Raw genomic sequence first — 27,525 nt, 5'->3', positions numbered from 1 at the left:
GGGCATTCAGTCTCTAAAAGTTTCATCATCACTGACCTAGATGTACAAAAATATAGCAACATTTTTGTGGTGACAAAGAATAAGAAATTGAAGGGATGCCTACTGACTGGGGAATGGCCAAAAAGTTTCAGTATATGATTGTGGTGGAATATTATTATGCAATAAGAAATAATAAGGATAGTTTCAGAAAAACCTGGGAAGACTTATATGAATTGCTGCAAAGTGAAGTGAGCAGAACCTGAAAAATATTTGACACAGTAACAACAAAATTGTATGAGAACCAACTGAATGACAGCTATGCCCAGTAATACAATGATCCAAGATAATTCTGAAGAACTTATGATGAAAACAATGCTATCTACCTCCAGAGAAAGAACTGATAGTCTGAATTCAGATTGAAGCATACTTTTTTTACTTTATTTTCTGATTTGGGTGGGAGGGTTGGCCTGTATTTTATTTTGTAATATAGCTAATATGGAGATAATTTTCACATAACTGCACATGTATGATCTAGATCAAATTGCTTGCCTTCTCAAGGAGGGTAAAGAGGAGAGAAGAAGAGAGTTTAGAACTCAATTTTTAAAAAAAGTGTTAAAAATTTCACATATAATTGAGAAAAAAAATCAATTAATAAAAAAAGATTGTTGTTGACCTGAGAGAAAAGAATATCAGTGAAAGGATTAAGAATATAAATTAGCTTACAGGGGCTTGGAAGAGTATTATAGTTGATGAAGAAGCACTAATGGGGGAAGTATTCTGGCTAAAGGAATTTAGCAAAGGATGAGATAAGAAAGAAAAATTTTTCTTTGTACAACATTTTCTTTGTACAATTTATGTCATTTAATAAGAGGCCTTGGAAATTACCACAAGAACAAATAGAGCGCTGTGTATTATCAAGGTTTACTTTTGTGAGAAAATATGGGAGCCAGCATGATAAAGAATATTTGGGTCAAAGGAAGGAGAAACAAAGTGGTTTTGCCATTAGAATATACTAACAACTATCTGAACAGGAGGAAATAAATGAGAAATTTGGGGAACATCACAAGCGTGGCACAAATATATGATAGAATAGTGATAAGAGACTGCAGTTATCCAGACATCTGCTTGAGCTCTTTCTTTCTCTCAATAGCAGAGCAACTAATAACTTCTTGATATACCTTGGTGGTAATTTCATCCTCAAAAGAGAGAAATCAGTAAGGAGAAAATTTGTTCTCGGTCTATTTTCTCATTAACAGGGAGGAACTTATTGCAGTGGTAGAAATGCTGGTGAACCTTAGTGGGTAAGGGGAAAGTATCCAACCTGCAGTTTATGATAGAGAAGGAAAAGATGTCTATGCAAAGACTAATATCATCATAGATTTTGGGAAATTTGACTTAAAAGGTTTCAGAGGAAAGATATGTAGAATCCTATGAATTAAAATGCCTCAGAGGAAATCATCCCAGGAGAGAGATGTAAGTTGCTCAAGAATGAAATTCTGAAGACACATACAAAAAAATTCCAATTAAGAAAAAAATTAGATTTGTCTAGAGAGATCAATCTGAATGTACCAGGAACTTGCCAACCAACTTGAATTTTAAAAAGAAATTTACAGAAGATGAAATAAAGGCCAGAGAATGAATATTATAGTATGGTAGAGTCCTGCAAAAGGTGTCAAGACTGTTAAAGCTCAGGATGAGCTGGTGAAAGAAGCTAAAAACAACAAAAAAAGAGCTAATTGGATTTTTTAAAAAAATCTATATTAGGGGGGCAGCTGGGTAGCTCAGTGGATTGAGAGCCAGGCCTAGTGATGGGAGGTCCTGGGTTCAAATCTGGCCTCAGCCACTTCCTAGCTGTGTGACCCTGGGCAAGTCACTTAACCCCCATTGCCTAGCCCTTACCACTCTTCTGCCTTGGAGCCAATATACAGTATTGACTCCAAGACGGAAGGTAAGGGTTTAAAAAAAAATCTATATTAGGAAGCAAAGAAAGACCAAAGAAGAGAAAGGACCTCTGCAAGATATGGGTGAGACTATGATACAATAAAAATAGGCAGATTTATATTTTGTTTCTGTTTTCTCTGCAAGGAAAAATGACTCATACTGGAAATGACAGAACAAAGTGACTAATGGAATTGATACCCAAGATAAATAAGGAGATAATAAGAGAATACCTAGCTAACCCTTGATAAATTCAAAAAACCAATTGCAGATGAACCACATCCTTGGTTTCAGAAAGAACTGACATATATAATTTGCTAAACCACTGTCAGTGATATGTAAAAGATTATGGAAAACGAGAGAAAAACCATAAGATTGGAGAAGAGCAAGTGTTCAGTTGTCAGAGAGACAAAGAGGGAGAGAGAGAAAAGATAACAGTGACTACAGACTATAGGCCAATTGGCTTGTCTTCAATTCCTGGGGAAATTTTAAAATTGATTATTAAAGAGATAGTTGGTAAGTAACTAGAAAGATAAATGATGATTACCAAGAATCAGCTTGGCTTCATTAAAAACAGATTATGCTAGACTAACCCCGTTTCCTTTTTTGATGGGATTATTAACCAATAGATGAGGAGAAAGCTATGTACCTAGTTTGCTCAGAATTGAGCAAAACTTTTGATAAAATATTTCATATTATTCTTGTACAGAAGATGGAGAGATGTGGATTAGGCAATAATACAGTGAGATATTCAGAATTGAATATTTGGATGACCAAACTCTAAGTTCACAATGGTTCAGTGTCAACATTGTAGAAGATCTCCAATGCAATATCCTAGGGATCTTTTTTAGGCTGTGTGTTATTTAATGTTTGAATTGATGACTTAGATAAAAGGATAGATGGTATGCTCATCATATGTGCAAATCACACAAAGGTGGAAATGATGACTGATAAAATGGATGATGGAGTCAGTATCCAAAAAGATTTTGGCAGACCTTTTTGGCTAGATCTAATAAGAAAAAATTCAATAATGATAAATGTAAAGTCTTAGATTTGGTGTGCAAAAACACAATTTAACCAGAACAAGATGGGATAGGCATGTTTAGAAAGCAGTTGTTCTGGAAAAGACCTAGGGATTTTAGTGGAAGATAAGCTCAATAAGAGTCAGCAGCGTGATGTAGTTGCCAAAAAAGCTAATGTGACTGGGCTACATTAAGAGAAGTATACCTTCAGAATAGGGGATGATAATTTCACTATACTGTGCCCTTATTAGATCTTTTCTAGAGTACTCTGTTAAGTTTTAAGTGCCATGTTTTTAAAAGTACATTGATAAGATTGAATATCCAGAGAAGAGCAAGCAGAATGGTAAAGGGCTCTTATTGCGGGTCATATAGGTATAGGTTTAAAGGAATTAGGCATGTTTGGTCTGGAAAAGAGAAAACTCAGGCTACCTTCAAGTATTAGAGAGCTATCATGTGGAAGGAGGCATTAGACTTTTTCTGGTTGGCTCCAGAAGGCAGAACCAGGAGGAATAAGATAAATATAGCCTCCAAATGGAAGATCTAAGGAAGTCAATTTAGGATTGATGTTAGGAACAACTGCTAACAGTTAAAGTTGTCCAAAAGTGGAATGGTCTGCCTCAGGAGCAGTGAGTTCCCTCCCCTTGGAGGTTTTCAGGAAGAGGCTAAACAACTTCTTGTCAAATGATTCTTTTTATATGTCAGTTGGAATAGATGGCCCTCTGAGATCCCTTTTACCTTTCAAATTTTGTGATTCTATGATTTGGAGTTATTTCTCTAGTACTAATATTACAAGCCTTGTAACTACAATTAAATTCAGCATCATATGGTCAGGATGATAGTTGACTCCATTTTAACTCTAGATCAGAACCAAGACTTTAATGACTGCTGAGTAATTTACAGCTGTGAGGGGGTGGATTGCTGCTGGGGACCATTTTCCCCCTTTTCCTTTTCCCTTCTCTTTCAATCAGCAATTATTTGTGGTGCTGACATTCTGCAACACTCCCTTCAGGAGAATGTTTCATGTTAGAGAAAAGCTGAAGGGTTGCCCTACACTTTTATTTAAGAAAGAATTTTCTTAAATGTCATAAACTTATGGTATTAAATTGAAAAGGATTTGGAAAGGATGGCATAAAATGTAGGGAGAAAATCAATAAGTAGTGACTTCTTGTTGTAGAGACTTTCAAGAGAGGCTAGAGAGATCTATGCCTGTGCAAACTGATGATTTGAACTTGTCTACCATCATTCCAAATAATTTGAAAATCTTTGGTTTATTTAATTAGTCTCACTCAGGATGAACTGTACTGAGAACTCACTGGGAGAGGATGTATTATTTATAAGTCCATGGGGAAAATGGGTATATGGAATAGGTCCTATGTCCTGAGATAGTTCTTTAATATTACCAGTTGCAGAAGAAGTGCCAGCATGCATTAGAAGAGTGATTTTCCTCATCTGGGATTTCCTATACCAATGGAACCATAGGTTCTATCTCTATCTCTATCTCATAATCCTGCTTTTAAGAACACAGACTGAAGGAAGAGGGCAAGGGTTACTGACAAAGAATGATATCCTCCATCCCTCGAATCCTCTCACTCATTAACTCCTCCTCTTAGCTTTTGTACTCTTTCTGAGAACTTTTAAAGTCTCTAATTTCTGTTTTATGCTCAACAATGATTATTTCCATTCAAAACAAATTTTTCTATAACAGCAAAAATGCACATTGAGAAGCAACAAAGTTAAACGGGAAAAGCATTAGACTACAGATATAAATTTAGCTATAAACTTCAGTTGATGATCCAGGGACTATGCTAAATCCTGGGGACATGGAAAACCAAAAAAGAAACAAGTCTCTTTAAGGAATTTGTATTCTATTGTATGTAGATAAGTAAATATAAAGTCCATGTGAAGTCAGCCAAAATCATTTCAGGAGACAGAAAGTACTAACAGCTAGAGCAAGAGTCAGGAAAGAGTTTATTCTATAGGATATGGTATTTGAAGTATGTGTTGCTGTAGGCTTTGAGTTCTGAGGGGCAGAGTACATTCAGGATGTGAGACAATCTTTCATACAAATACTAGGAGGTGGGGAATGAAACTGTGTCCTGGGAACAGATAGGAAGCCAGCTTGTCTTGAATTGTGAGTGTGCAAAGGGTAGTAACATGCAATAAGATTGGAAAGATAATAGGTAGCAGTGTTTTGGAGGGCCTTAATTGCCAGGCTAAGGAGTTGTATTTTGTCCTAGTGACAAGGGAAACACTAAAAGATTTTTGAGTGGCAGTCAAAAGTGTGTTTTAGCAATCAATTGGCATCCCTGCTGAAGATGGAGAGGAGAGAGACTTGAAAACAGCAAGACTAATTAGGCTATTGCAATAATCCAGGAAATAGGCGATGAAGGCCTCAACTAGCATGGTGGCTATGTCAGTTAAGAGAAAGGGACAAATCTGAAAGATTTTGTGGAGGAAGAATTGACAAAATTTAGCAAGTTCTTTGATGTGCAGGGGTGATATAGGAAGAATAGTCAAGAATGTCTTCAAGGTTGCAAACATTCTTGGATTAAAGGATTTGGGTGACCTTAACAGAAATAAAGAACTTTGGAAAAAGGATTTTCGAGTACATATGATGAATTCTATCTTGGCCATTTTGAGTTCAAAATGCCTAGGGGAATCCTGGAGTAGATATTATAATGGGTGAGATCTGAAATAACTGAGGAAACAAAGGTTTCCTTCTGAGCATTTCAACTTATTAAGTAAGGCATGTAATTGCTTAATAAATTGGGCCAAGCTTCCTCAACTTGGTATTAGACCCCAAATACAGGGGAGACAGGTTTTTATGCAATAAAAGCAAACAATTAACAGTATACAAATCAAGATACAAGATTAGGTAATATGATTTCTAATTGGAGAAAAGATAGAGACTTTCTGAGTTGGGAGTGGAAATGAGCAAGTTTTGGGAATTGGGAGGGGGGAGAATGGGTATGTAGACATTACCACAATTAGTAAGCAGGTAGAATTTACAGGAAAATAAAATTTAGATTTCAGAATAGAGTTAAGATGCAATCAGTTTGGTCCATACAATTGCCACAATTTTCTCAATTCCTCTTTTTGATCCATGGGAGATGGGCCAGCCAACTCCCCCCATGGATCATTTATCTATAAGCCAAATTTTATATGGTTTTGAATGTGTTCATGCTTACTATCAACATTACATACCAATAAAGGACCACTGGAATCATCCTTCATATAATAGCTAACACAAAGCCTAAGAACAATAATGATGGTATTCCCTGAGGAGACAAACCATATTAAATAGAATCTGTAGACAAACTAAGTCAGGCTACAGAGCAAAGTTCTTAGAGGTTTCACTGTAGACCAATTTTGAAAGGAGAGATTTACATATCATCAAGATAACCAAGAAAACTCAGCAAACATATATATCACAAAACAAAGAGCCAAAGCAATTCAATGATGATTAGTATTAAATATCATTGTCTCCTTGTATTTTATTAACCCATTCCTAGTGTCATTTAATCAGCACATTTTGAGTCTCAGATATTTCAGTAATTGTCTGATCCTTGGAAATATCTTCTCCTGGGCATTCTGGAATAGGTTTCATCCTTAGGGCAGCTCTAAAGAAAGCTTTGCTTCTCTGGTTCCAAGTCACTTGTAGAGATTCCCAGATAATGCTGCTAAAATCTGCCAGTAACAAGACTTACTACAAGTTAGAATCTCTAAAATTTGTTTTTCCAGTTTCCAATTTGGTTTTCATGTGGTGAAAACCAACTCAAACCTTATAGTTCTGATCCTTTTAACAAAAAAGCTATAAGAACAAAGCTAAAGAATAAGAATATTAGGAACCCATAATTCATTTGAAACTGCAGAGAATTTCAGTTTTCATATACCATTTGCTGTTTCTTTCTTTACTTAAACTTGTATCTGATAATGAAAAGTGTTTTCAGCATGCTGAAGAAAGAACTTATGAAAAAATTCACAAGGTCTGACTTGGAAAATGAGACTTTCTTCAAAAAATGAAAAGAATTTCACTTTCTTTACAATTATGAATGCAATTTTACATATAAAATCTGTCATCCAATTTTGTAAACATAAGATATTCAAACCTGATTTTCTGATTATAAATATTTGGAAGCCAATCATATATATACACATATACATATATATATATTATCTCCTAACTCTAAGAGAAAAGTCTAATCCTATTGTTTTCTCAAAATTAACAATTCCATTTAATTACAAAACTTTTACATTATATTTTTGTCATTACTTTATCTAATTCTAATTCTCCCTTGGGTGGATATTATAATATTACAATAATATATTATAATTTGACCAAAGAAAACAAATGTTTCTTTAATTTTCTCTTCTTTGGTGGTAAGTTCACCTTTTTCATTTTTTATACTGATTATTTGGTTTTTTTGTTTCCTTTTTAAAATTAAATTAATCAATGCTTTGTCTGCTTTATTTTTTTTTAATAAAATCAACTTCTAGTTTTATTTATTAGTTCAATGGTTCTCTTTCAATGTTATTAATTTATCCTTTAATTTAATTTAGTCTTTAATTGAGGATTTTTAATTTCTTCTTTTTCTAGTTTTTATAGTTGCATGTCCAATTCTTTGATCTGCTTTTTCTTTGTTTTATTGATGTGTTTAGAATTTTAAATTTTCCCCTAAGTACTGCTTTAGCTGTATCCCATAAATTTTGATATGTTGTGTCCTCGTTGTCATTCTCATAAATGAAATCCATAGTTTCTATAATTTTTTCTTTGACTTATTCCTTTTTTAGCATCAAATTAGTTAGTATCCAATTAATTTTTTGTTTATCTTTCCATGGAGCCTTATTGATTATCATTTTCACTGTGTGATGAGCTGAAAAGGATGCATTTATTATTTCTGCATTTGGTTGCGAAATTTTTGTGTCCTAATACAGGATTAATTTTAGGAGCCATGTATTGCTAGGGGGGAAAAGGTATATTACTTTTTATTTCCATTCAAATCTTTCCAGAGATTCTAATTCTAAGTTCTAACTCTTTAAAATTTCATTTACTTCCTTTACTTCTTTCTTGTTAATGTTTTTGGCTTGATTTATCTAGATCTGAAAAAGGGAAGTTGAGGTCCCCTACTTGTAGAGTTTTACTGTCCATTTCTTCCTGAAAGATTTAATTTCACCTTAAAAAATTTGGAGGCTATACCATTTGATGCATATATGTTTAGTATTGCTATTACTTAATTATTTAAAGTACCTTTTAGCAAGATGTAATTTCCTTCCTTATGTTTTAATCAGAATCCATTTTTGCTTTAGCTTTGTCCGAGATGGTGATTACTACTCCTGCTTTTTTTACTTCAGCTGAAGCATAATAAATGCCACTCCAGGCCTTTACCTTTATTTTATTGTATGTTTCCTTGCTTCAAATGTGTTTCTTTTAACAACATATTATAGATTTTGTTTTTTATCCACTCTGCTATCTGCTTCCATTTTTATTGATAAGTCTATCTCATACATATTCACATTATGGTTACCAACTGTGTATTTTCCTCCATCTAGCAAATATTTCAATATTAACTTGTTAATTGATAGAGTTATTTCAACAACAAAACTTCTGCAGTTTGAAGCCATTTATAGAAATTTGCTACAATAGGAAAAAGAGGGAAATGGTTATAACAATGTCAAGACTATTCACTCAAGGGCACAGACTGACCTGACATTTACCACAATGGGGGGAAAAAACTTCCTTAGTTCTAAGCATTCATCATTTTTAACAGCCAGTCATATAACAAAGCTCCATATTTTTCACAGGATACAATAGCCAAGCTTAGAACCAAAGAAGTAGGAAATTTTCTTGTCCAGAAGGAAACAGCACCATGGGGAAATTGAAAAAAAGAGGATTCCAGATCAGGCCATGCCCAGGTCATGCTCTTAACTTTTCTCAAGGATAGAAATCTACGTATAGCAGTTCTTAGACTGTCATACATGCCATTTCCTCCATGGTAGATCATTAACTGCATGATAATTTAGATAATCATCCGTATAATAAAAACTTAAAACAATATCAGATTATAGTTCCAAGAGTTTTTACCTCAAATAGCAAAATTCCACTAGTCCCAACTTAGGGCTTGAATTATTATTACTAATTATTATTATTATTATCATTATCATTAATTTTCTCATGCTTCTATAAGTTACATTTCATTTATCTTTCACTTATAAATTAAAAATTATCACATTCTTTCTGGAGTTCTTGAAATTACACACTTGGTGGGGGCAGTGGGTAGCTAGATGGCTCAATGGATTGAGATCCAGGTCTAGAGACAAGAGGTCCTGAGTTCAAATATGGCCTCAGACACTTCCTAGCTGTGTGACCCTGGGCACGTCACTTAACTTCCATTGCCTAGGCCTTACCACTCTTACACCTTGGAACCAATACACAATATTGATTCCAAGATGAAAGGTAAGGTTTTTTTTTTTTTAATTACACATACAGTGAATATATGGTAGTTGACTCAAAACTCCCTGAGCAGCAATAGACCTCAGATTCAAAGACCCTATTTTAAAATCCTTGAATGCAAAGTCTACCATTATCAAGTTGGCTCAAAAATATAACTTCATTACAGACTATTCAAATACAACTTCATAATTTTACATAAGTGGTAGCCAAATAACTTCAGATGAAAACTCACTCTTTATTAAAATAAACTTTAAAATCCTCCCTTTTTGACAAGGAATAGGAGAGGGAAGGTTTCTTTTATTTTATTTTAAATATATATTTTATTGATTAATTTAGAGTATTTTTCCATGGTTACATGATTCATGTTCTCTCCTCTCCTCTTTCCTCCCCTCTTCCAGAGTGGACAAGCAATTCCACTGGGTTTTACATGTATCGTTGTTCAAAACCTATTTCAATATCATTAATATTTGCATTAGGGTGATTGTTTAGAGTCTACATCCCCAATCATATCTCCATCGAACCATGTGATCAATCATATGTTTTTCTTTTGCATTTTTATTCCCACAGTTCTTTCTCTAGATGTGGATAGCATTCTTTCTCAGAAGTCCTTCTGGATTGTCCTGGGTCCTTACATTACTGTTAGTAGAGAAGTCCATTACATTCAATTGTGCCACAGTATATCAGTTTCTGTTCTCCTGGTTCTGCTTCTTTCACTCTGCATCAATTCCTGGAGGTCTTTCCAGTTCACATGGAATTCCCCCTTTCAGCACAATAGCATTCCATCATCATCAGACACCACAATTTGTCCAGCCATTAGCCAATTGATGGATACCCCCTCATTTTCCAGGTTTTTGCCAATACAAAGAGTGTGGCCATGAATATTTTTATACAAGTATTTTTCCAAGAGGGAAGGTTTCAAAAGATTGGATTGGCAGATTTCTCCATCAGATCCTAGACCAGTGGTTCTCAACCTTTCTAATGCTGTGACCCTGCAATACAGTTCCTCATGTTGCAGTGACCCTAAACCAAAAAAATTATTTTGGTGGCTACTTCAAAACTGTGATTTTGCTACAGTTATGATTCGGAATGTAAATACCTGGTATGCATTATATATTCTCATTGCTACAAATTGAGAGGTTGAGAACCTCTGTCCTAGATTATTTAATGAACTAACTAAATTCCTTCTTATAATTTATTAATTGCAAAATTATGTTTGGGGATTCTTAAAAGTTTACAAATACATGGTTTTTTCCTATTTCCTTTGGTCACCTTGCTTCTAGTTGACCTAAACAACTTATTCTGTTATATAAAGCTTTGAAAGTTCAACTTTAGCCTTCCCAAAAGACTTTCCTAGTTTCTGGTTACCTCCCCTCCTTAACGTTATTTTAAAATATTTACCCCCATTATCCTAAACACGGTCTAGGCCTAGATAATGGTGGGGGTAAGTGGACCCCTGTTTAGTTTAAATCACCCTTTCCATTTCTTAATTAAATTGCATTCATTTTTTTTACTAATGAAGTTATTTTTTATTATTGTATTTTAATTTTATCATCATGTAAAACAAACTTACATATTGGTCATTGTTGTAAGAGCACACTCATACATAACCAAAGCCCAAAAATAAAACCATAAATACACTGATGTGAAAGAACGTATGCTTTGATCTGCATCCATCCAACTCAACAGATCTTTTTCTGGAGGTGAATAGCATTCCCTGCCATAAGTCTTTCATGATTGTCCCAGATCACTGCATTGCTGAAAGTAACCAAGTTTTCACTGTTGATCTTCATATAATATTGCTGTTAGTATATGCAATTTTCTCCCGGCTCTGCTTATTTCATTATGCATAGGTTCCTGCAGATCTTTCCAGCTTTTTCTGAAATCATCTTGCTTATCATTTCTCATAGCACAATAGTATTCCATCACCAACATGTACCACAGTTTGTTCAGCCATTCCTCAATTGATGGATATCCCTTCAATTTCCAAGTCTTTGTCACTATAAAAAGAGCTGCTATAAATATTTTTGTATAAGTAGGCCCTTTCACCTTTTTTATTGTCTCTTTGGGATACTGACCCAGAGTGGCATTACAGGATCAAAGAGTATGAAAAGTTTTATAGCCCTTTGGGCATAGTTCCAAATTGCCCTCTAGAATGGTTGGATAGGTTCAAAATTACATTCATTTTTTTAGTTTCTCCCTGATTTAGACAATCTTTTCTCTTTTCATGGTCTAAAAAGGGTTAACATAACATAACTACCAAGTTCTAGATAAATTTAAAATGCAAACCACATAACATTTTTTTCTTCACTCTGGGATTACTTTCAAATTAGCTGCCTTCTTTTATCACATTAAAATATTATATCTCTCAGTCTTAAGGATAAAGTGATTGAAGTGCTATTTACTCCTAAAACTTTTACAGAATTTAATTTTCATTTTTCCTTAAACAAATCCGACAGGGTGGTACCTCAAAATTTACTAAGCTATTTCAGCGTATGTTAAGCTTCAGCTAAGTGCCTTATCAGATGAGACAAAGAGAAGGTGAATTCCTAGAATTACTCAGGTGTCCAAAGAGTTCTCCCCTTCAATCTTAAATGATTATTATCCAAATCATTAATGATTTCTCTCCAATCTTCACACCTCCAGAATCTACTAAGATATTTTTAGCAATTTCCATAAATTAGAAATTTACAGTAAAGATGTTAAATTTCAGCTACAAATTCATTCTCATTTAGAAAGCCACTGGTTTTACAAAGCAGGAAAAAATTTTTCATTCTTTAATTATATGACTTTGTCTCTGTAATCCCAATCTTGTCAGGGCTGGAATGATAAAGAGAAAGTATCTTGCAGAGGTTTTTTTTTCCTTTTTAACCTAATCTTCCACAGAAAACCTAAAGTGGGTACTGGTCCTGTTTACAAGACAGAGAATTTAGCCTCGAATTACAGAAAGATAGGAGAATTGCTTCAAGTATGCAACTTTATTAATTTTCCCCAGAAATTAAATTCTTTGACTATAGTTTTCCAGCAGTCTTTCTGGCTGGCTGCATTTTTCCCTTAGAAAACTTTCAAGGTAACAATCTATGAACAACACTAAACACAACATAACACAAAGATTTTTCTGAGCACTTACAAAGACATAAAAAATACATGCAAAATGATGACAGAAAAGGTTAGTACACATAAATTCCCAACTGTTAGTCCCTTCTTGTAACTAAGCAGTGCCAGGACAGGAAGTCATTCTTTGCCAAAAATTGCTGGGGAAACTAGAAAGCAGTTTGACAGAAACTAGGTATCGACCAGCACCTAATACTGTATACCAAGGTACAGTCAAAATGGCTACATGATTTAGATATAAAGAGTGACATCATAAGGAAATTAGGGGTCCATAAAATGCTCTACTTATCAGATTTATGGATAAGGGAAGAATCTATGGCCAAAAGAGATACAGAGCATTATGGGATATAAAATAGATAATTGTGATTACATTAAATTAAAAAGAGTTTGCACAAATAGAACCAATGCTGCCAAGATTAGGTTAGGGAAGTAGGAGAAACTGAGTGAAAAAATTTTATAGAAAATTTCCTGGATAAAGACCTTATTTTTCAAATATATAGAGAAGTGATTCAAATTTATAAGAACGCAAGTCATTCTCCAAATGATATATGGTCAAAGGATATGAATAGGTAGTTTTTAGAAGAAAAAAATCAAAGCTATCTATAGTCATATAAAAAAATCGAAATCACTGCTGATTAGAAAAATGCAAATTAACTGACGTACTGCCTCACATTTAACATATTGGCTAATATAACAGAAAAGGAAAATGGCAAATGTTAAGAGGGGATATGGAAAAATTGAGACACTAATGCACTTCTGGTGAAGTTATGAATTGTTCTAACCATTCTGGAGAGCAATTTAGAACTATTCCTAAGGCCTATTAAACTACATATATCTTTTGATCTAGCAGTACCACTACTAGATCTGTATCCCAAATAGATTTTGAAAAGGACCTATTTGTACAAAAATATTTATAGCAGCTCTTTTTATAGTGGGAAAATTAGAAATTAAGGGGATGCCCATGAATTGGGGGAATGACTAGATAAGTTGTTGAATACAATTGTGATGGAATACTATTGTACAATAAGAAATGATAAATAGGATGTTTTTGGAAAAACCTGGAAAGGCTTACAAGAACTGATATAAAGCAAATGAAGTAGAACTAGGAGAACATTATACATAGTAGTAATGATATTAGATGCTCATCAACTGTGAATGATTTAGCTACTCTCAGCAATACGATGATCCAAGATAGTTCCAAAGTACTTATAATGGAAAATGCTATCCTCCTTCAGAGGAAAAAACTAATGGAATCTGAATGCAGATTGAAGCATACTTTTTTTTTACTTTATTCTTTTTTTGGAGTGCATGTTCTTTTGCATCATGATTAATGATTTTACATGATTGCTCATATATAACCTACATCAAATTGCTTGCCTTCTCAAGAAGGGAGAAAGGGAAGGAGGGAGGGAAAAAATTTGGAACTCAAAATAAAAAAAGTTCAAAATCTTTGTTTTATATTTAATTGAGAAAATAAAATAAAAATTAAATGTTAAAAAAGGTGCATCTTCAGACCAAATTTGGAATCCATTTGGATTTTTACATATTTTTAGACCAATCATAATTTCCTTAATGTACAATAATTAAGAGTGCCAAATTGAGGCCAAAATAGGTTGTCAGCTGAATTTCTTGCAGTCTTAAACTAGATTTCACATAATTCAATACCTCTCATTAGCAGTTTGTCAGTCACTCTCCAACTATGGTTATTTGTAACTATTAGTCATGCCACTTGCTTGTAGGGTCACTTGTGACATGTAATACATTCTACTCCACTTTTAGTGGAGGCTTAACTATTTCTTCAAAGAGACTTCCCAGGAAACACCTGCCCTAACAATGTGGGGGCTTAGAGCAACACCTGCCCCAACAATGTGGGGGCTTACCTTAGCTCAGAAGATTTTGAGATCAAGGAGGGGAGTTCAGCCTCCAGGTCAATCTTCTGCGAAGTATCTGAAAGCCCGTCCCAGGGGCCTGAGTCCTGTCTTGACCTGGCTGGCCTCACCAAAAACTGTAACGAGTGAAATCTGTAATAACTGAGCAAACAAAAGTTTGAACTTCCGAGCCTATCAGTTTACTAAGCAATACGTGCCAATTACTTATCAGATCAGGACTAGGCCTCCTTGGCTTGGCAGGAGACCCCAAATACAGACAGAGAGAGATTTTTATGCATGAAAAAACAAACAATAAGATATAAATCAGAATAATAGATTACATAATCTGATTCCTAATTGGAAGAAAGATTGGGGATGTAGGGAGGGGAATAAGTGAGTTTCAGGAGGAGGCAGACTGAGCATTTGTCCTTTCCCAAATCTGAAACAGGATGTTACTGAATTCCCATGATTAGCAAGCAGGTAGAATTTACAGGAAAATGAAACTTAGGTCATTTCTCCAAGATGGTTTGGGTCACACAATTCCCTCAATGCCTAGCTAGTGATATGTGATTAGAGTTCAGGAGAGAGGTCAGGGATGGGTAAATGCATTTGGGAGTCATCTGCATAGAGAATGGAGGTTTATGGGACACCAAGGAATACAGTTTTATTTGTAGTTCAACAACTTTGCTAATTCCTCTGCCCTTGGGCTGGTCACTTATTTTCTCTAAATATCTGTAAAACTGGAATAATAATTGATGTGAGGATGAGAGGAAATAACATATAACCTATGAAGCACTATATGAGGGATAAGGTGGTATTTGTCATTTTCTTCATATTGTCCCTCTGTTGTGGCTTTGCATTAAGGCAGGGGAAACCTGAGTTAGCTATGGGACAACTCTGGGGAGGGAACAAGTTTGCAGTGTATAATCCAGTTAAAAACTCCACATGGACTCGGAAATATGGGATTTAATATCCCTTCTTATTATCCATAATAGCGTCTGCCATTTAAAAATTTCTTTAGCCCCTTGGTTACCATAACACTTATATTCTCACTCTAAAGCATTAGTATGTGCAAGACTGATTAAAGCTTCCACTAAAATTGCTTTTGAAAAAAATAGCCTCATGAGACTACCCACCTTGGTGATTTATAACAAGAAAGCACCTCATATGTGGTTAATTAAAATTTAATCATTTATTCTACTTTGCTTTAACAGTCAACTGATTTGTTGTCTGGAATATATGTTGTTGTATAAGAAGTGCTTCCTTCCCACCCCCTCAAATGCTAGTGTAATACATGCCAGCCTTAAAGGCTTTTTCTATGAGTAGAAATTAAACTATATTTCATTTTCACAAAGTAAAAAGACTGAAGGAAGAGAGGTATAAGGGTTGCTGTCTTTAAAATGCAACTCAATTCTCACCTTCTGGAGAACACCTTTCCTGGTACTTCCAGTATCTAGTACCTCCACTCTAAGATTAACTACCATGTGTTCTGCATATACCTTTTATACAGCTATGTTGTTTTCCCCATTAATATGTGAGCTTCTTGAGGCCAGGATTGACTGATGATTGCAGGTAACATAATTAACCATGGCTTAAAATTCAGCTGAAAAAAGTCACTTGAAGATCCTTGTTCTGTATTTTCTATCCTAACACACAAGAAATATCGACCGAGGGAATGGCAGAGCTAGGAACAGAAGATGGGAGTCTCAGATTCTTGGGAAATATGTAACCCCATTTGTTCAGTATTTGTGTTAGTTTTTCTCAGGCTATCTGGTCATATCAGGTTTGGGGAAAATCCAGTTTTTAAAATAGCATTCTGTTCCCTCTTCTATTTAAGGATAATCAAGGATTTGTGATTTTCTCAATGTGAGAGTTCCCTGTACCATTTATAACACAATAGATAAGTCTTGGAAAATAACTAGGGGTACAGTTAAGTGGTTTAGTGGTTAGAGAGCCAGGCCTAGAGATGGGAGATCCTTGGTTCAAATCTGGCCTCAAACACTTCTTAGGTGTCTGACCCTGGGCACATCACTTTACCCATGGTGCTTATACAATATTGATTCTAAGATGTAAGGTAAGGGTGAAAAAGAAAGGCAGAGAAGGAAAGAAGGAAGGAAGGAAGGAAGGAAGGAAGGAAGGAAGGAAGGAAGGAAGGAAGGAAGGAAGGAAGGAAGGAAGGAAGGAAGGAAGGAAGGAAGGAAGGAAGGAAGGAAGGAAGGAAGGAAGGAAGGAAGGAAGGAAGGAAGGAAGGAAGGAAGGAAGGAAGGAAGGAAGGAAGGAAGGAAGGAAGGAAGGAAGGAAGGAAAAGAAATAAAGTTAGCTGGCTAGGGCTTGAAGAGAATAAATGAGTTAGCCACAGTCATACTAACTACCAAGTGCCAGAAGTGAGTTTTAAACCTAGGTCTTCCTGACTTCAATGCCAACATTCTATTTACTACATCTTGCCAACTCTCATAAGGGATTGTTAAAAGCTTTTGAAGTAGATTGTAAAAAATAAAGGTAGCTCCTTTGCTATCTTTGGAATTTGATGCTGTTATATCTTGAGTCGAGGATAAAATTAGACCTAATATAATTTCTTTAGTACCATTCAAATCATCCCACAATGTATTGTTCCTTTTATAATAGTCACTCAAATTCATACAAATTAAAGGTGGAATGTTTGAGCGAGTAAATTAGTCTATCACACCTTAGAGTTCAAATAATAGATCAGTGATTCCCAACCTCAAAAAATTTCACAGACTTCCATTTGATAGTAGTAGTGCTATAATATCTTTTGATAGAGAAAAGGTATAAATACAAATGGGCAGATAGTTGGGTAGTGGTTAGAGTGTTGGGCCTGGAGTCAGGAAGACCTGAGTTCAAAGCCAGTCTCAGACACTTATTAATTGTGTGACTCTGGGCAAGGTACTTAATCCTGTTTGCTTCAGTTTCCTCATATACAAAATGAGCTGGAGAAAGAAATAGCAAACCACTCCAGCATCTTTGCCAAGAAGACCCAAAATGAGGTCACAAAGAATTGGGCACAAATGAAACAAATGAACAACAAAATGATTACAAAAAACTATGATGAAGTCAATAACACTTTAAAATTTATATTTTATTAAACAAAATACATTTGAAAAACAGTATTATATGTGTAAGGTATTATTCAGTCTACAGAAGGTATGTTTGCTTATTTATTTTACTGAGACCACAGCTGCATATTTTGCTAGCATTAAAGATGAAAATGACAATGCTTTATACCCATATGGATTTGGGGATTCCATTGGCTGAAAACCAAATTTTGCCTAACTGCAGCTCCAGCTAACTGTTCAAATCATACAACTTTTCTCTATATTTACATTTCTCCATATATACAATAAAGAAGGAAACTTATTGTCTCTATGCACCAAGAGTCTCAGATTTAGCCCAAAACAAAGCTATGTAACATACTAAAGAGTTATTCCTCATCAGTGTTGAGGTTACCAAATGATATATTCCAATCTATCTTTTTTTTTAAATCTCTTACCTTCTCTCTTAGTATCAATTCTAAAACAGAAGAGATGTGGTTTTAGTTTAGGGGTTTTGGTTATATATGAGTGTACACTTAATACAGTGACCAATATGGAAGAATATATTACATGACAATAAAATAAAATTTAAAAAATACTATTTCTAGACTCTTTTCTAGGTGTTGGTGACACAAATATAAAAGTGAGACATTATTTCCTGCCCTCAAGCAGCTTATATTCTACAAGCAATATTCCAACCCCATTTTACAAACAAAACTCTAATCCTTTTAGTGTTCCACCAGGAAAGAGGCAGAAAAAGAAGGTAGGGCAGAGAGGAAGAAAGTGGGGAAAAGGAAGAGGGTAAAAAGCGGAAACAATGGGGTAAACTTTTTTTGGTTTAACCGTCTGCAGTTTTAGGTTTTAAGTTAATGCCATTTTACAATACTTTTTGAAGGACTAACTAGTTAACTTAAACCACTCAGTCTTTCGGGCCTCTTCCTTCCAGAAGGACAATCATGCTAATGGACAGCAGCAGAGACCAGAGCAAATCTAGTTCTGGTGATGGAATGAAATTCACCTTCAGGACTGGCACTAGTCCATTGGCCTAATGTTAATTCAGAGATAAGCGGTGATAGTAAAATATTGTACTTTTGAATGCAAAGTAATTGTCATTTCTTCTTGGATAGTTTGTGACCTTGGGCAAGTTTTTCAACCTTGTTTGCTTCAGTTTCCTCATCTATAAAATGGGCTAGAGAAAGAAATGGCATTTTATTCTTTATTTATAAATTTGTTGAAGATGAACTATTTCTGTTTTATCAAGCAGGCAAGCAAAGCAAAAACAGCCTTCTAAAGCCTTTCATTTGGGGTTTTTTATATTTCTTCTACAGAGATTGAGACAGTGAAATTGGCACGTTCCGTCTTCAGTAAACTACATGAGATTTGCTGCAGTTGGGTGAAGGATTTCCCTCTCCACAGGAAACCCCAATTGTATTATGAGACGTCAATCCATGCCATCAAAAACATGCGCAGGAAAATGGAGGACAAACACGTCTGCATTCCCGATTTTAATATGCTCTTCAATCTAGAGGTAAAGGGGGCACATCCCAAGGTCCAGTGGGATAGAGAGAAGAGGATTTGCCTTACTACCTTAAGCTCCTTTTGTGCAAGTGAGAGTTACCAATAGATTCTCAATAATGGACTAGAAGCCAAGTGGCAAAAGTTTGTATACCTTAAAATATGGAAAATTATCTTTCTATAATGTTAGTTTTAAAGAAATCATTTAATAAATTTGCATGTTTTATCAAAAATCCATTTGAAGATACTATCATAAAAAGAGAATAGGTTTTGACAGAGCAAACCAAAGGACTAGGGAGGCCCCAAATCAATTTCTGAGTATTTCATTAACTTGCCATTTAATGTTGCTTGTGTTTTCAAGTCCTGTGCTTCAGTTTGCTAAAAATGGACTTGAAATTCTTTGTTGACCATATAAAATGTGGTGGAAATAAATGTAAAGATGCCTATCTAGAAATTATTTTGGTTGCCTTAGAGGAAAACTTCTGGGTAGATCCAAACATCTCTTATTTGACCTAGAAGGACTCCAAATATAGTGTAGAATAATCAACATTTACTTAGTCAGTTAAAGTCCATGTTGAGGTTTCTTTTAGTTATTTGGGGGACCTAGGATTAAAAACCCTAGAAGCAGCACCTAGGACTGAGGTTCATTCAATAAGCATTTGTGCCTCCTGTGGGCTCTTAGATACAAAGACATTTGAGGATATAATAACACTGAGGATACAGAAAAGAAAATGAAAGAAAAAATTCTCCCTTCTCTTCAAAAGAGTTTACATTTTACTAGGGTGATATAACATGTCAACAGATTATTTACTTATAAATACAATAAAATTTGAGAAGGGAGAGATTGCCAGCAACTAGAAGCAATTAAATTGAGAAAGGAAAGAAGGAAGGAAGAATGGAGGAAGAGAGGGAAGGAAAAAAGGAAGAAAGAAGATAGAAGAAAGGAAGAAGAAAAGGATGGAAGGAGAGGAGGAAAAAGGAAGAGAGAAGGAGAAAGGAGGGAGAAAAGGAACAAAGAGAGGGAAGCGTAAAAGAAAGAGGAGAGAATAAGGAGGGAGAGAAGGAATCAGGAAAGAAAGGAAGGAAAAAATGAGGGAGGAAATAAGCATTTATTAAGCACCTCCTATGTGCTGGGCATTGTGCTAAGTGCTTTATAAATATTATCTTATTTGAACATTTGATTTGAAGGAAGCTAAGAATTTTAAATGATGAGTAGGTGGATGAATTCTAAGTACATGGAACAACCAAATGGTTGTTGTAGGCTTTATCTTTCTTTTTTAAAATTATAAAAACATGTGAACATTTCTTTTTTAAAGTACTTCTTATTGACCTTATTTTTATATTACCTATATTTCCTAATATAACTCATTACTCTCCCTCACCTAGACCGATCCCTATAACACAGAATATAAGGTAAGGTATAGGAGGGTATGGTGAAACAAAACTAGCCAATACATCAAAAATGTCTGACATATATAGTGTTCCCTAACTATAGTCCCCCATTTCTGCAAAGATCCATGGAGAGGAGGAAAGAGCCTTCTCATATATCTTCTTTGCAGCCAGGATGGGTCATTACTTTTTGTAACATTCAGTTTTGTTTTGTTTTCATTCTTTTTATTTACATTGCTCTAATAACAGCAGATATTGTTGTCTTGGTTCTGCTTGCCTTACTTTACAGAAGTTCAGTCAATCAGTAAGTATATTTCAAGCGCCTACTATGTGTCAGGCACTGTTAGGTTCTGGGGATATAAGTAGGAAGAATACAAAGATCCCTACTTGAAATGAGCTTGTATTATAATGAGGAAGACAGTAAGGACATATAAATATAAATATATGCATTATATCTTTATATATATATATATATATATACACATATATATATATATATATATATATATATATATACACATACACACAAACACACAGAGGAGTTAAATGCAAGATGGTTTTGGAATGGAGAATACTAGATGGTAGAATCAGGAAAAGTTTCATATAGAAGTTTGTGTACAGATAAGTTCATGTAAGTCTCATATTTATGTTAATTATACAAATTTTTTAATGCATTTGTGATTTCATTGTATAGGAAGCTCTGGGTGAGACACTACCTTTTTCCCAATGTAGAATCATACTTTCAACATATCAGCTTAGAGTCTTAAAGAGTTCCCAGGGGTACTAAAGTGTATGTTAGAGGCAGAAATTAAACCCCAATATTCCTGATTTCAGAACCAGTTCTCTTATCTACTCTGCAAAGCCATTTTGGCATCATTTTTCTTAAAGGAAAGAAATATTCTATTACATTCGTGTACCATAATTTATTTATCCATTCCCCAATCAATGAGTTCAATTGTTTCCAATTCTTAGCTGTTAAAAAAAAATGCAACTATAAAATAATTTGGTGCATGTAGGACCTTTCATTGCCCTGCTTGGTATATGCTTAACCGGTAGACTCTTTGGGTCATAAGGTTGGGGCATTCTAATCACTTTCCTTGGATAATTCCACATTGCTTTCAGAAATGGTCATGCTAAGTCATAGCTATACCAACAATGCATTAGTTTGCGTATCTTTCCATAATCCCTCCAACACTGCCTATTCCCTTCTTTTCTTATCTTTGTCATTTATTAAGTGTGAGATGAAATCTCAGAGTTGTTTTGGATGTACATTTCTTTTTTTATTAGTTCTTGGGAGCACTTTTTTTTTTTAAACCCTTACCTTCCATCTGAGAATCAATACTATGTATTGGTTCTAAGGCAGAAAAGTGGTAAGGGATAGGCAATGGGGGTTAAGTGACTTGCCCAGGGTCACACAGCTAGGAAGTGTCTCAGGCCATATTTGTACCCAGGATCTCCCATCTCAAGGCCTGGATTTCTGTCCACTGAGCCACTCAGCTGCTTCCTGGGAGCACTCTTTCATATGATTATTAAAAGTTTACAATGCTTCTTTTGTGTACTGTTTATTTGCATCTTTTGATCATTTAGTGGCTAGGGAATGGCTTGGATCTTATATATTAAGCATGACCACTTCAGTACGCAAAAAACAGAAGGCTAGGATTGAATATGAAATTGTGAACTTCTTCCATAAGTTTTACTAAATATAGTAGCAGAGTCAAGATGGTGGAGTAGAGGCAAGAACTCACCCAAACTCTTCCAAATTCCCCTCCATATAGTTTTAATGCCTCAAATTTATTCTGGAACAGCAGAGCCAACAAAGTTCGGGGTAAAATAATTTTCCTAACCAGAACATTCAAGAGGTCTACAGGAAAGTTCTGTTACATCAGAGGGGTGGTTGACCTGGAGAGAACCACACTTGCAGCAACACCAGCAGCAGACCTTGGAGGTGGCTGCATCAGTAACAGCAGCAGCTTTGGGAGTTCTAAAACTAAAGATGTTAAGGTCAGGAAGAAATTACAGGGTACCCTTTGCTGGATGTGAGTTCAGGATCCTGTTGTAATACCCATGCACAGTTCTAGGTCATAGGCCCAAGACAAAGAGGAGCACTAGGGCCCAATGACCACAGGGGAGCAGGGACCATGGTCACAGTTCCAGGACCAAGAGAAGTGCTAGCATTTGCAACTACAGGAGAACAAGGTCCCTTCTTGGTTAAATACCAAAGCACAGGGCAGGAGAACAGTAGCTATACCTCTCCTTAGGTCATACCTTTTGGAAGCACTGAAGACTTACAAACCCCAAGAACTAGCTCTGAAAACAACAGTGTAAAAAACCAGAAGCTTGGAACAGTACTGCTTCCACCCTGTGAACAGAACCCAACTTTAACATAAAATTAAAAATCAAGAAATAGGCTAGGGGCAAAAATGAGCAAACAATAAAAAAAGAACCTGACCATAAAAAGTCACTCTAGTGATATTTCCTTGATCACATGGTTCAATGGGGATATGATTGGGGATGTAGACTCTAAATGACCATTCTATTACAAATATTAATAATATGGAAATAGGACTTGATGAATGATATTTTTAAAGCCTAGTTGAATTTCGTGTTGGCTATAGGAGGGGTTAGGGGAGAGGGAAGGGAAAGAACATGAATCATGTAACCATGGAAATTTATTCAAAATTAATTATATTTTTAAAATGTTAATATTTTTAAAAGTTACTGTAGTGACAGGGAAGAACAAGACACAAACTCAGAAGAAGACAATGATGTCAAAACAGCTACAAGCAAAGCCTCAAAAAAAATTGTTTTTCAATTGGACACAAGCCTGACAAGAATTTCTGGAAGAGCCCAAAAAGAATTTTTGAAATCATGTAAGAGAAGTAGAAGAAAAATTTGGAAAGGAAATAAGAGTAATTCAAGAATATTATGAAAAGAGTCAGCAGATTATTAAAAGCATTTATTAAATTTAATAAGAATAGTGCCATAGTTGCCCTTTTTGTCTTCTGAATTTCTTTTCTTCTGTGTATTTTTGAAATTTCATTGACATACTTTTTCTTCCTTTTTTTGCATCACTATCACTAACTACCCACTCTCCCCCCTCACAATTTTCCTCCTGAAAATACAAGTCCTTTCTTAGAACAGATTATAGTCAAGCAAAACAAATAGATACATTGGCTGTCTTAAAAAATAGTGTGTCCCCAAAGTCTTAGAGCCATTTAAAACTTAAAATGGACCCTTCTGTAGATCTCATTCTGCTCTACCACTTCTCTGCCAAAAAATGAGAAGCATGATTCTTCACTAGTCCTTTGGAGTCAAGATCAGTTCTTGTATTGATTAAAGATCTTATTTCTTTCAACATTGTTTTCCTTTATAAAATGGTAGTCATATAAATTGTTCTGGTTATGCTGACTTTATACTGTATCAATTCATATGTCATCTCAGTTTCTCTAAATCTGTTGTCTTTAATAAGTCTTTTCAGTCATGACCCCTGAGTCAATGGGAATATACAGTTGAATAACTTTTAGATTCAATTCCAAATTGCTTTCCAGAATAGATAGAGCAATTCACATTTCCACCAATAATCATCATGTTTCTGTCTTCTCACAGTCTCTCCATTAATTATTATTTTCCTATTGTCGTGTTTGTAGCCTCACAGATTTTTCCTTTTTTCTTCTTATCTAGCATTTTGCCAATTGCAGGTCCTGTCTTTCTTGGATAGATATACTTATGGCTTTCTGTCAGTTCCTGTTTTGGTTCAAAGAGCCACAGAGGCTATCAAAATGACATGTTCTATTTATCAGCTTTAAGCCCTATGGAAACCTGACAAGTTCGTCTTAGTTACCCTCCTAACCCTTTTTGCATGAGATTGACTTTGAGAAACATCATGCTGCTTTCTTTGCTGAGTTATTTCTGACTCCACTGTGATTTTTTAAAATATCTTGGCCTCTAAGGAAGAGAAAGTATCTAGGCTTGTGCTCGATAAATATGTGATTGATAAACTGGGTCTTTATTAGTCATGTCAGTTTAATAAACATTTTCCTGTTACCATTTTCTAATTCTTACTGTTAGGATATAACACACTAATGCAGAGTAGGTTTGTTTCCTTGCCATGCCTCTCAAATTGTATTTGAGTATCACTTAAAAAAAATTATAAATCATAATATACCACTCATTTAGATCAAAGTTGAATATTTGTATATATGTTCAAAGGCACATTATCAGATTCCTGATACAGTCCAGCCACGCAGGTATAAGAATCTGACTGTAAATTGCTTGATTTCATACGTGACTTCCACTCCATGCAGTTATGGCTCAAAAGGCCCATGTGTGATAGTAGCTGCTACCATAGTTCACACATACTGGTATTACTCCTTGATTCAAGGGCCTTGTTGCTATTTGCTGAAGCAGTTGCTATATATATATATTTTTTTCTTTTTCTTTTCTTGATTCTGCCATCTATCCTGGATAGATTCAAATGGTCACCCTGTTCCTGCTTGCTATATGTCAGGGTGGTAGTCAGTTCAAGAGTGCTAGGATATACACATTTTCTCTCACACATCCTGCTCTCAAGGAGTTCACAATCTAAAGAAGAGAAATGTGATGCACTAGAAGAACTTCCAATTATACATATAATTCTATGAACTCTTAAGAGACAACGCGTTAAATTAAGGGTGCCCTAATTGCAAATTCAGAGCCGTTTCCACCTTAAATGTTCTAATGGACCACTTGTGCCCAGTCTGTGTTAGTGCCTTCCAAACTCTTATTGGACTGAATAGCCAAAGACACCATACCCTTACTCTAGCCTTGTGATGTCAGCGGTCTTTGAAAATGTAGGACAAACAGTAATTGGGGAGCTAGGTGGTGCCGTGGATAGAACACTGCTCCTGGAGTCAGGAAGACTCATCTTCCTGAGTTCAAATCTGGCCTCAGACACTTATTAGCTATGTGACCCTCAGTAAACCACTTAATCCCATTTGCCTCAGTTTCCTAATCTGTAAAAAAAATCTGTAACAAAAAAGAAAAGAAAATGGCAAACTACTACATTATTTTTGCTAAGAAAACCCTATATGGGGTTATGAAGAGTCACATACAACTGAAACAATTGAACAAAAATGGAAAGAGCTATGGACTTAGAGTCTGAGGCCCTGGGTTCAAATACATCTCTTCCCTGTCTCTGCATTGTCCTTGGACAGATCTGTTCCCGTTGGGTGGTGTCCTCAACTCAAAAAGAATTTGTCTTAGAGGATGTGTTCTATATTGCTCGTCCAGGTGTCAGAATTGCTAGTTGTATCCCTAGCTTCCCTGGTTCCAGATTCAGCATTCTCTGCATTGTCTAATGCTGCCTCCTCCAATCCCCAGGATTTCACTTTATTTTGCAGATGGCTCTGTGATCTTCCATTTATAATTCTAATAGCAGTTTCTGTTTATGAACTTTTTAAATGCAAGTCATTTACAGTATCAGCTAAGAGCCAGAATTAGATCCTAATTGGTTTATTCTGTTAAGCTACAAATTTGACCTGTGCTTCAATTCTGAAGCTCTGGGTTCAAGCTTCATGGATTTCTCACAGAATATACTCTTTTTAATTTCCTGCTTTCCCCTCCTAACACTTCTCCCTGAGAATATTAGCATTGGATTCAATTTGAGTGTTATGGAAATGTGAAAGAAGATAGATTCCCTGTCCTCATGAGCTTTTAGTTCATTCTGAGAGAAAAAAATTGTACTTCTTAAAAAAGAGAACTCTTTTGAGGATTAAACCCATTTCATGAATGAAACTGTGACCCCAAGAAGATAGAGATCAGTGAAGGTCAGTGACTGAAGAAGCCTTTATACAATATAGGCTAAAGATCCATTTAGCGGTAAAACATTAGACAGGTAAAATGGTAGACTATAGGCAATTAGTAATAGGGAATGGGGACAATGACATGATACAAGCCATTTGAGAAGCATCAATCTGACAGTGCTGTTCACATTCCTTTTCAAGGATAGTCATACTCCTATACTCTAGATCAGTGATGGTGAACCTTTTTGTTCTGGGCCCTTCCCCCTGACCTTGTGCCATGCCCCCCCCTCTGAGTGCTGGACACGCTTCTAGTAATGAACTAGAGAGTGCTCTATGTACCATCTTTGACACCCATGCCATAGGTTCACCATCACTGACCCCTAGATTATACCACTCCACTTTTTCTTGTTTCCTTAGGTATTATTTGTCTCCTTAGCACTTTCATATTCTTTACTGATTCCTTCTGTGCCATCAACCATCTTTAAAAAGTATTTAAGAATCTTAAAGAGAACTTTTTGAAAATATACCTTGCTTTGATCCTACTATAATCATATGGATTTAGGAACCCATCCTCTGTATTAAAACCATCCATAGTCCATTCTGGCTTATATTATTTTGCTATTAAAAGTCTCAAAAATGTTCTTTGGGGAAATAAGATATGGTGCCCATCTTACTGTCTGATTTTCCTTTTTAAAAAAACCATAATTTTCTGTCTTAGAATTGCCACTAAGCAAGGGACATGAATAGGCAGTTTTTAGCCAAAGAAGTCAAAACTATTAATAAGCACATGAAGAAGTGTTCTACATCTCTTATAATCAGAGAGATGCAAATCAAAACAACTCTGAGGTATCACCTCACACCAAGCTGATTGGCTAACATGATAGCAAAGGAAAGTAATGAATGCTGGAGGGGATGTGGCAAAGTAGGGACATTAATTCATTGCTGGTGGAGTTGTGAACTGATCCAACCATTCTGGAGGGCAATTTGGAACTATGCCCAAAGGGCAATAAAAGAATTTCTACCCTTTGATCCAGCCATAGCACTGCTGGGTCTGTACCCCAAAGAGATAATGGAGAAAAAGACTTGTACAAGAATATTCATAGCTGCGCTCTTTGTGGTGGCAAAAAATTGGAAAATGAGGGGATGCCCTTCAATTGGGGAGTGGCTGAACAAATTGTGGTATATGTTGGTGATGGAATACTATTGTGCTAAAAGGAATAATAAAGTGGAGGAATTCCATGGAGACTGGAACAACCTCCAGGAAGTGATGCAGAGCGAAAGGAGCAGATCCAGGAGAACATTGTACACAGAGACTGATACATTGTGGTACAATCGAACGTAATGGACTTCTCCATTAGTGGCGGTGTAATGTCCCTGAACAATCTGCAGGGATCTAGGAGAAAAACACTATCCATAAGCAGA

The 27,525-nt window shown here is 35.4% G+C and overlaps 2 protein-coding genes across 8 annotated transcripts in view; one reads left to right on the top strand and one right to left on the bottom strand.

The window, feature by feature from the left end:
• TRIM37 (tripartite motif containing 37) overlaps positions 1–27,525 on the bottom strand; it is a 213,840-nt gene that overhangs the window by 34,690 nt on the left and 151,625 nt on the right. The window lies entirely within an intron of this gene.
• Positions 1–27,525, top strand: part of PPM1E (protein phosphatase, Mg2+/Mn2+ dependent 1E) — a 214,921-nt gene that overhangs the window by 168,633 nt on the left and 18,763 nt on the right. The window contains exon 3 of the mRNA XM_056814203.1: positions 18,748–18,947. Within this exon, the coding sequence (XP_056670181.1) occupies positions 18,748–18,947 (200 nt within the window). The remainder of the gene's footprint in view (positions 1–18,747; positions 18,948–27,525) is intronic.

This window comes from Monodelphis domestica, chromosome 2 (assembly GCF_027887165.1).
Source record: "Monodelphis domestica isolate mMonDom1 chromosome 2, mMonDom1.pri, whole genome shotgun sequence".
Lineage (NCBI taxonomy): Eukaryota > Metazoa > Chordata > Mammalia > Didelphimorphia > Didelphidae > Monodelphis > Monodelphis domestica.
This window is presented reverse-complemented; position numbering and strand designations above follow the sequence as displayed.